The sequence below is a fragment of the Cornus florida genome, unplaced genomic scaffold (genome assembly GCF_030987335.1).
Source record: "Cornus florida cultivar Cherokee Brave unplaced genomic scaffold, ASM3098733v1 CherokeeBrave_3.0.0_Hap2_Chr01, whole genome shotgun sequence".
In the NCBI taxonomy this organism is placed as follows: domain Eukaryota; kingdom Viridiplantae; phylum Streptophyta; class Magnoliopsida; order Cornales; family Cornaceae; genus Cornus; species Cornus florida.
Genome location: NW_026775571.1, coordinates 49,223,682 through 49,234,049, shown reverse-complemented (window position 1 = coordinate 49,234,049; position 10,368 = coordinate 49,223,682). Strand labels below are relative to the sequence as shown.

Below are 10,368 nucleotides of genomic sequence, written 5' to 3'. Positions count from 1 at the left end.
TTTTATTTTAGTTTCTTTCAGTTTTTAATATTTATTCTTATTTCATTTTGTCATCTGTGTTCGTTTTTAAAATTTTAATTGTTTGATATTCCCTCGGGTTTGGGCCTGGGCCTGATCAACCCGTGTCTTGAATCCAAGGGGTATCACAATTATATAGTTGTCATTGACTTGTATAGCTAGCTGTTTAAGAGTATGTTATAAATAGGTTGTATCCTATCCTCTAAATAGATATACACATATTATTTTTCATCTTGTTTTTTCTTTTCCGCAAATACGGTATCAGAGCAAGGTTGTTGAATCTGACTTTTTGTGCCTTTTTTTTCTCTCTTCCAGCCCAGCCTTTGTGCCTCTTTGTGGCTGCTCTCTTCTATAGTTTTTCTTTCTTTCTTTTCTTCTTAAATGGCAGAAACTCCAGCTCCGGTTGTGACAAAACCAGTGATTTACTTTGATAACCCAACCCTTCAAATTACTCATGAGAAACTCAATGGAAAAAATTTCCTTGAGTGGTCCGAATCAGTGTAGCTTTTCTTCAAAAGTAGAGGAAAAATAGGGTACCTTTGAAGGACCATTAAATAACCCAAAGAATCCGATCCTTCTTATGATTCCTAGGAAGCGAAAAATTCCCAAATCATAACATGATTAATTAATTACATGACTCCAGGAATTAGTAAACCATTTCTCTTCCTTTCCACTGCAAAAGAAATATGGGACAGTGTGACTCGGAGCTATTCTAAGAAGGGAAGGGCTCCACGAAAGTTTGAGCTAAAAAGGAAAATTCAAAGCATCAAGCAGGGAAACTCCTCCGTGACAGAGTATTTTAATACTCTTATGGTGTTATGGCAGGAGCTAAATCTTCACCAACGCTTTGAGATCAAGGACACTGAAGTCGCTAAACAACTTGTTGAGATCTTGGAGGAGGATCGTGCTTTTGAATTCCTTGCTGGACTCAACTCAGATTTTGTCGAAGTCAGTGGGAGGATTCTTGGAAAGGAGCCTCTTTGCTCTTTGGAGGAAAGTTTATCGTATGTGAGTAATGAAGAAGATCGGAAAGCAGTTCTCTCTAAAACTGTTATTTTCGAAGTCTCTGTCCTCAAAACCGAAGGAGTTCTGTTCAATGCTGGACTGTATAAAAATCCTAATAAAAAGGGAGAAACCGACTAAAAGTGGTGTGATTTTGTAACAAACCAAGGCATACGAGACAAACCTATTGGAGATTGAATGGGAAACCTCCCACTTGAGATAAGGGAAGTCGCCCACAATAAAGGAAATCATTTCAAGCAGTGGCTGATGTAATAACCCGGATTTTCACGGATAATTTTTTTCTGTTGTCTTTTCCTTTTTGGGTTCGATTTTTCATTACTTGATATCGTCTCGAGTGCTCTGGAATGATTTCCGAGACTCTTTTCCTTGGATTGACAACTTCCTTTGGGGATTGTGTCATTTTCATATTTTATTTTTCCGAAGACTATTCACATTTTGTCTTTTTCTCGTTTATCCTTTTTCCTTTCACAACCTCACTTTTTGTGCTCGGATTTGATTCCGATTTTGCATGCATTCATGATATTTGATTTCCATGATAGTGGTATTTTTACTTTTCTAGAAAAGCATGTTGATTACTTACTTCCTTCATAAAAGGGCATTAATGCATACTTTAGTGTAATTCTTCTTAACTTGTGGGGTTTTAGTGTAATTAAATAAAGTAATTATTTTTCATCTTGGGGACCATTTTGCAATTAAATTTGGAAGATATTTTCAAAAAGGACCTTTTTGCAATTTTTGAAAAGTGTGACAAGTGTCACACTCTCATTGGTCCACTTGTTGACATTTGTGTGAAAACACTTTGATGCATTGGATGATGACATTTGGAGGGTGAGGATTCACCCACTTGTTGGCCTAGGATTGGTGCACTTGTTGCCTTGGATGGTTGACAAGTGTAGGTGTGGGATTAAGCCTAGGAACGAGCCATAGATTGGTGACAAGTGTAGGTTCACAATTTAGTCTTGTAAATATCTTTGGGTCACTTTGAGATTATGGTTTTAAAAGAGGGTTTTTGTGCAATTGACCATAGATATGTGTGTTGACCATGGTGTAGGATCACATAGTGAGTGGAGGATTTCTATTTCCTCCACTCACACATTTTCACATTTCATCTCTTTCTTTCTCACCACAAAACCCTAGCCTCTATGGATGAAGCTTGAAGATTTAGGCATTGACCTTAATCTTTGAGACCCTTCCACTTACTTTAGGCCATAAAGCTTGGAATACTTTTTGCTCCCCTCATCCTCCTCTTCAAAACCCTTAAAGTATCTAGCCTAACTCCTAGTTTGGCTTTGGTATCTTGAGATTCAATTCTCTAGTGAGGTATTGATCTATTATTTTGAAGTATTTTTATGTCATTATTGAGTGTTTTACATGCATAGAAGAGAATGACTTGTATTCTGCCCTTAAACTGTTTTAATCTGAAATAAATCTTGTCAAATTAAATATATAACATGAAAATATAATCAATTAGCTTCCATTTAATTTTGGTTTCATGTAATTTGGATTTAAATTGAATTAGTTATGAATTTTTGAAGTTGCAAGCTAGTTGCTGGAAATTTAAATCTTTTCTTATCCAGTCCGGAAACAAATTTTTATATAGAGTTGTGGTATTTCAATTACCTTGAAATTTTTACTGGAACTTTCCTCGTGGATTTTACACTACTCAGAATTTTTTCATGATTTTAGAGCATTTCTAAATTTTTTTAAAAATCCGAGACTATCTGCTGTCCATGTTTTTATTACAGCTGGAAAACATAATTTTAGATGATTTATTTCACTAACCTTTTGACATTGGATCATGGGTTAAATTTTCAGTTTTATACTCTCATATGTTTACTTCCAAAATAAATTAGGTTTGCCCAATTTGGATGTGAAATGAATTTTTCATGAATTTTCAAAGTTGGAAGCTACAGGCTAAAAATGTGTTTTCTGGACAGAATTTGTTTCAAAGTTGTGGGTCAAAACTATTTCAATTGGGAAAATATTTTGTTAAACTAAATTGATATTATCAAATTACAGTGTTTAAGCTTTCATTGGGCTTTGGATTCATTCAATTTGGATTAGAATTGAATTTTTTATGAATTTCCCAAGTTGAAGGTAACAAGCTGAAATATCTATCTTGCGAACCAAAAATTTAGGGCGATTTCATTTCGGTGGTAATTGGGATTTTCATTACAACTGAGGTAGGAAATGTTTTAGGATTTATATGTGTTGTATTGAGTGTTTCTCATGATTATACAACTTATATGTATGCCTTGTATCAAATTTAGAAAGTTAGTGATTTTTATTTCTTTGTATAAGATTTAAAATTCATGATGATATATAACTTTGATTTGAATTGTGGCATACTCAAAAATCATGTTTTAATATGTTTGTTAACATATATTAAATTGGTATTAATTGAATAAAAATTGCATATTTTATTTAATATTTATCTTTTGTGAAAGATTAAATCCCATGGCCGTACCTTGCATGAAATTGACTTGTGATATGCTTTTAAATTCTGTCTTGGCATGTTGTTTAACATACTTTAATTTGAGAGCATTTGGACAAGTATGAAAATCTAGAGATTTTAATTAAAATAATTAATTAAAATCTATTTAAGGGTTTCATTGGCCTAATTAAGTGTTTAACTTGATATTTGTGATAACTATGACTTATATTCTAGCATATGTTAATTTGGAACCATTTGATGTTGTTTTAGAAGTTTGGAATTTGATTATCATAATTTAATTAAATTCCACTTTATTGTTCTTATGGCCTAATCGAGTTTTGATGTGGTGTATGTAATGACTATGCTATATTGTTTATCATGTATTAATTGGAGGCCATTTGATTGAGATTTGAAACCTAGGGAATTTAATTAGTTTATAGATTACTAATTAAATTCCGTTTCTATGGTATTATTGATTAACTCATGTATTTGACATTGATAGTATGTTTAAAGAATGACTTTTGACTTATAATGAATTTATGAGTTTATGTTTTCAATATTGGATTATATTGTTATAGCATGTAACGAATCGCACTTTGAAGATTCGACATTGTCATCCTATAGTAGTTGTGGATTTAGAGTATGTGTTGTGTGGATACAATCTACTTGTGCATGGAAGGTGACTTAGTGCATTATATAAATTACGTATAAGTTGTGAACTTATTTGATTATTTTGGAGTCTTGGGACATTGTTACTGTGATATGGCTAAAGTTCGGCTTTAGTGCGGGAGGTATGAGTTCTCCCCAATTAAGATAGTGCGCACTAGGGTGGTCTTCCCAGTGGGTTAATGCCCGGAATAACCAATTTGTTCTTGGTTTAGTCCGAGACGTGATGTCCAAGTCTTCCACTATTTGTTTTCGCATTCAATTCTAAGTTATCAATCATGTTTATATTGTGACTGTGGTCTTGGCTATTGGCGATTTGATGTTGTTAAGTACATCCATACTAAATTGCTATATTTAGTTAATTTAAGATTTCAAGTTGATAACTTTGAGAATCTATATCTAGTTGCTTTGTGTAAGCATGTTTCTATCTGGTTGCTTTGTGTAAGCATGTTTCTAACTAGTTGCTTTATATAAGCATGTTATATCTTGTTGCTATGTGTAGCATGCTCTTGTGTTGTTGAAATTGTATAAATGATGTGTTTTATGCTAGAAATGATCTTAGGTAGCTAGGATGCTTCCTGAGTCTCACCTTTGACATAGACGTTAGGTGGAATGAACCACAATGATTAAATCATGTACACTTGTAAAACGTAGGTCGATGCATGCTCATTTCCTACGAGTAGCTTTATGTTACTCACCCCTACGATACTGGGGCATATTTCAGGTACAGGATACAAGATTGGAGATTACAATTGCTTGGGTGATTTGCTGAGTTGAGCTTCTTTAGAAACATTCTTATTCACATGCAAATGTTAGCATGTTCATGATTTGTCTATGAAATGTAATTTTTCTAACTTGGAGGTCTGACATGTCAAATGTTGTAAATGAGTTGTAATAAGGCCATGGGCCATTGTAGTATGTTTAAAATACCATTTTACACTTGCGTGTATGTTCACATCATCACACAATAGCATATAATGCAATTTGATCATGCCATGGGGAGTCATTTTGATGCCGTAGGGATGACGTACATCTCTAGTGGCCACTTAGTTTCCTTCGTTTCCGCATTTCGGATTCGTTATCGGGTTATTCTTTTGGTTCATCACAAGACACACTGGGTTGAAAAATCTAGGGTCATCATAGGTGGTATCAGAGCTCCTAGGTTCGAAAACCTCAGGACGGCGGGTTTTGGGTGCATATCATGCTTTTGTTGCCATACTCTATGTGTTTATATGCTTTGTGATAACATGTTTTGGTTGATAACATGTTTATGTGCTTACGTGCTACATGTTGTATGCCGTTTGTTTAGCATTGTTTTATTGTAATGTAAAGAGCATGACATGTGACGTATGCTAGATTAGAATTGTATATGCATAATTGTGTTGCATATTTGGCATGATATGGGATTGGTCATTAAGGCATGAGTTGAGGTTGATGGGGATTGTAGTCAGAGTTTCATGGTAGTATAGGTTGTTGTCGACCTAGTATTGGTTTTGAGGTAGGTGAACGATTACCTTTTGTTTAAGCTCTTGTGAGATGAGTCATTTGGCGTTACCGTAATGGTGGATTTATTGGTTTTGGGCCATTATGAGGTTATGGACCTCTTAGGATCCTTGATTGTCCAGGAATATTCATCTAGAACTTGCATTTTTCGTGGGCGGGTACGTTTGTGGGCAGGTGCATGGCACTGTCATGCTACCGTGCTGGCTAGCTACAAGTGCAGTTCGGATGGAATTAGTGTTGGTTTTGTTTTGATAGGCGTTGTCCTTTGATCGGTGATGATGATGGTTGTTTTGGAGATCATTCGTGGTGATTGATTTGGTTGTTGTTGGTATGGCTATAGTTGTCATTTTCTTTGAGTTCTCCTTGCGCGATAATGCTTTTGGGATTAAGTCGATTGATAGATGCTTCGGGTAGAGAGAGCATTGCATTGTTAGTGTCACTTGTAGTGTCACCCTTAGATTCAAAGATGGATTGTAAGAGTCTTACCATTGTGGTAAGGGCTCACGTTTATTTTGAGACAAGTTGTTGTTGCATTGGTTTTTGGAGTCAGTGTATAGCTAGGACTAGTCCTTCCTTTTTACCTAGGCACTCTAGGACACGATGTCCATAGGGTTCATTGTTGCATCATTTTTGTTTTCTGCAGTTTCATTTACTACCATATTAGTAGTATGATTTATGATATTGTGATGCATGAGTAGGTGGCATGCCTTTCTTATATGCTTCGAGATGCCATGTTGTTACTGCGTTTTAATGACATGCTTTTGTGTTTATGTGGAGACGTGCAGCATGTGCTTTTGATTTTCATCTATGTGAGTAGATTTTCTTTCTGGTAGTTCCATTCCTTGTCATATGCATGACTTCCAGGTTTGGTTTTCCCATTCGTTTCCCTTGGTTGCACGTAGTCTGTATGCGGGTTTCCACAATGGTTTTGTGTTGGTTCGTGTCAGGGACTTCACAAGGAGTGAGTCTCTTCCCTCCATTGCGTTGTGCACTGTTTTGGGGTTGGTTGGTTCATAAGGATCATCGTTGTTGTCTTGAGTCCTTGGTGAGGATTTGATAGATTTTGGTCGACTTACTTCCATGTAGGGGGTGAAGTCTTTGACCTTGTTATCTTTTATTTCAGAGATGGAGTCATGGTGTTGTCCTTTTTTGGACTAATGGTCCCCTTTTTTTTGTATCTTCCCTTAGGGAGTTCTTGCCGTGGTTGTTGACGGTTGTGGTGCTCAAAGTGAGTTGATTGATGTGAGATTCTTTTTCGGGGACTTATGTCCATATCATTGAGGATTTGTTTGATTCATGAGGTGAGCTCGATGCACTTTTGAGAATGTCTTTCGGAGACTTGTTTTCATTTTGGAGGCCTTGATGTGGTTGACTCTTAGGAAGAGTTTTGGAGGATCACTGTTAGATATGGCTTGTTGAGGAGTTTTCTCGTCTTAGTTATGACTAGGCGTAGTTTTGAGGAATTGTTGTTCCAGTGATGGTTCTTGGATTAAAATTGAGGAACTTTGATTTAGCTTGGTGATGCCAAGCACAGTTTTGAGAGATTCATTTTGTGACCTTGGTTGTTGGCATTTTGATGTGAGTGCCACTTAGTGGACTTATATTTTGAGGATTTAGTTATCCGTGATAAGGTTGTGGATCTGATGTTTGATCATGGTGATTGGTCATGTAGTTGATCTGTTTCAGGGAGAAATGTAGGACTTTCGATGGAATGTCTTGTGGTGAGTTTCGTTTTAATTTTTGGAGGTCTTGATTCGCTTCTCAGGCTTTGGATTCTCGATTGATGTTGTTGATAGTAACATTTTGAGACATTAAAGTAGTCGGTTTTGTTGTATTGAGGATTTGGGGCCTTAAGTATAATGGTGCCTATGACATTGTTGTCAGAGTTTGGGATTTTGCCGAGATGGTCCGGAACATCTTTTGGACCATATTCTAACTCTCACAGATGCCTGGTTCCCATATTGCTTTTGGCTATGATCGTTTTGTGACATTGATGTCATTGGTATCGAGAGGTTTCATGGGTAGACCTAGTGGGGGGTAGGTTATGAATTAGTGCCTTATACTGTCATACTACCGTACGAAGTTGTGTGTTGTAGGCGAGTACTAGTTGTCGTCGATGCTACCTTACTAACGAGTAAGTGTGGGCGAGCACTAAGCACTGTCATTGCTACCACACATTTAAGTACGTCGTGGGCGGGTTCTGGTCGCTATTCGTACTGCCATGTCGTCTTTGTTCGGTACTTTGATTTGATTTATGATGATCTTGGAGTTCAATTGGTGGTTGTTTATGGATCGGTTTGGAGGTTCATCAGGAGGAATGCTTACGGTTGTTGTTTTCCATTCTTTTGTTTGACCTTGGGTTCTGTATGTAAGTTCAGACTTGTCGTGTGGCCATGTGGTCACTTTTCCTTTGAGAGGTCATTTTGTCATGAGCACGTGGGTGCACATGACACTGGTTTGTGTGTTCCTTTCAACTTTGAGGTCACTAGTATGGCGTGTTGTGTGGGATACTCGGAGATGTACTCTGTAGTTATCCTGGTTTTGCCTTTTGTTGGTTGGGGCTGGATTTCGGGGACGAAATCCTTTTAAGGTGGGAAGGTTGTAATAACCCGGATTTTCACGGATAATTTTTTTCCGTTGTCTTTTCCTTTTTAGGTTCGGTTTTTCATCACTTGATGTCGTCTCGAGTGCTCTGGAATGATTTCCGAGATTCTTTTCCTTGGATTGACAACTTCCTTTAGGGATAGTGTCATTTCCATATTTTATTTTTCCCAATACTATTCACATTTTGTCTTTTTCTTGTTTATCTTTTTTCCTTTCACAACCTCACTTTTTGTGCTCGGATTTGATTCCAGTTTTGCATGCATTCATGATATTTGATTTCCATGATAGTGGTATTTTTACTTTTCTAGAAAAGCATGTTGATTGCTTACTTCCTTCATAAAGGGGCATTAATACATACTTTAGAGTAATTCTTCTTAACTTGTGGGATTTTAGTGTAATTAAATAAAGTAATTATTTTTCATCTTGGGGACCATTTTGTAATTAAATTTGGAAGATATTTTCAAAAAGGACCTTTTTGCAATTTTTGAAAAGTGTGACAAGTGTCACACTCTCATTGGTCCACTTGTTGACATTTGTGTGGAAACACTTTGATGCATTAGATGATGACATTTGGAGGGTGGGGATTCACCCACTTGTTGGCCTAGGATTGGTGCACTTGTTAGCTTGAATGGTTGACAAATGTAGGTGTGGGATTAAGCCTAGGAAGGAGCCATGGATTGGTGACAAGTGTAGGTTCACAATTTAGTCTTGCAAATATCTTTGGGCCACTTTGGGATTATGGTTTTAAAGGAGGGTTTTTGTGCAATTGACCATAGATGTGTGTGTTGACCATGGTGTAGGATCACATAGTGAGTGGAGGATTTCTATTTCATCCACTCACACATTTTCACATTTCATCTCTTTCTTCCTCACCACAAAACCCTAGCCTCCATGGATGAAGCTTGAAGCTTTAGGCATTGACCTTGATCTTTGAGCCCCTTCCACTTACTTTAGACCATAAAGTTTGGAATACTTTTTACTCCCCTCATCCTCTTCTTCAAAACCCTTGAAGGATCTAGCCTAACTCCTAGTTTGGCTTTGGTATCTAGGGATTCAATTCTCTAGTGAGGTATTGATCTATTATTTTGAAGTATTTTTATGTCATTATTGAGTGTTTTACATGCATAGAAGAGAAGAACTTGTATTCTGCCCTTAAACTGTTTTAATTTGAAATAAATCTTGTCAAATTAAATATATAGCATGAAAATATAATCAATTAGTTTCCATTTAGTTTTGGTTTCATGTAATTTGGATTTAAAGTGAATTAGTTATGAATTTTTGAAGTTACAAGCTAGTTGCTGGAAATTTAAATCTTTTCTTATCCGGTCTGGAAACAAATTTTTATATGGAGCTGTGGTATTTCAATTACCTTGAAATTTTTACTGAAACTTTCCCCATGGATTTTACACTACTCAGAATTTTTTCACGATTTTAGAGAATTTCTAAATTGTTTTAAAAATCTGAGACTATCTGCTGTCCATGTTTTTATTGCAGCTGGAAAACATATTTTTAGATGATTTATTTCACTAACCTTTTGACATTGGATCATGGCTTAAATTTTTAGTTTTACACTCTCATATGTTTACTTCCAAAATAAATTAGGTTTGCCCAATTTGGATGTGAAATGAATTTTTCATGAATTTTCAAAGTTGGAAGCTACAGGCTGAAAATGTGTTTTCTGGACAGAATTTGTTTCAAAGTTGTGGGTCAAAACTATTTCAATTGGAAAAATATTTTGTTAAACTAAATTGATATTATCAAATTAAAGTGTTTAAGCTTTCATTGGGCTTTGAATTCATTCAATTTGGATTAGAATTGAATTTTTTATGAATTTCCCAAGTTAAAGGTAACAAGCTGAAATATCTGTCTTGCGGACCAAAAATTTAGGGCGATTTCATTTCGGTGGTAATTGGGATTTTCATTGCAATTGAGGTAGGAAATGTTTTACGATTAATATGTGTTGTATTGAGTGTTTCTCATGATTATACAACTTACATGTATGCCTTGTATCAAATTTAGAAAGTTGGTGATTTTTATTTCTTTGTATAAGATTTAAAATTCATGATGATATATAACTTTGATTTGAATTGTGGCATGCTAGAAAATCACATTTTAATATA

At 35.8% G+C, this 10,368-nt stretch overlaps 1 protein-coding gene across 1 annotated transcript; it reads left to right on the top strand.

Moving 5' to 3' along the window:
* The first annotated feature begins 651 nt into the window (after positions 1 to 651).
* Positions 652 to 1,161, top strand: LOC132271903 (uncharacterized). Its single transcript, XM_059773412.1, has one exon. It carries the CDS (start codon positions 652 to 654, stop codon positions 1,159 to 1,161), a length of 510 nt encoding a protein of 169 aa, XP_059629395.1.
* Positions 1,162 to 10,368: the final 9,207 nt, after the last annotated feature.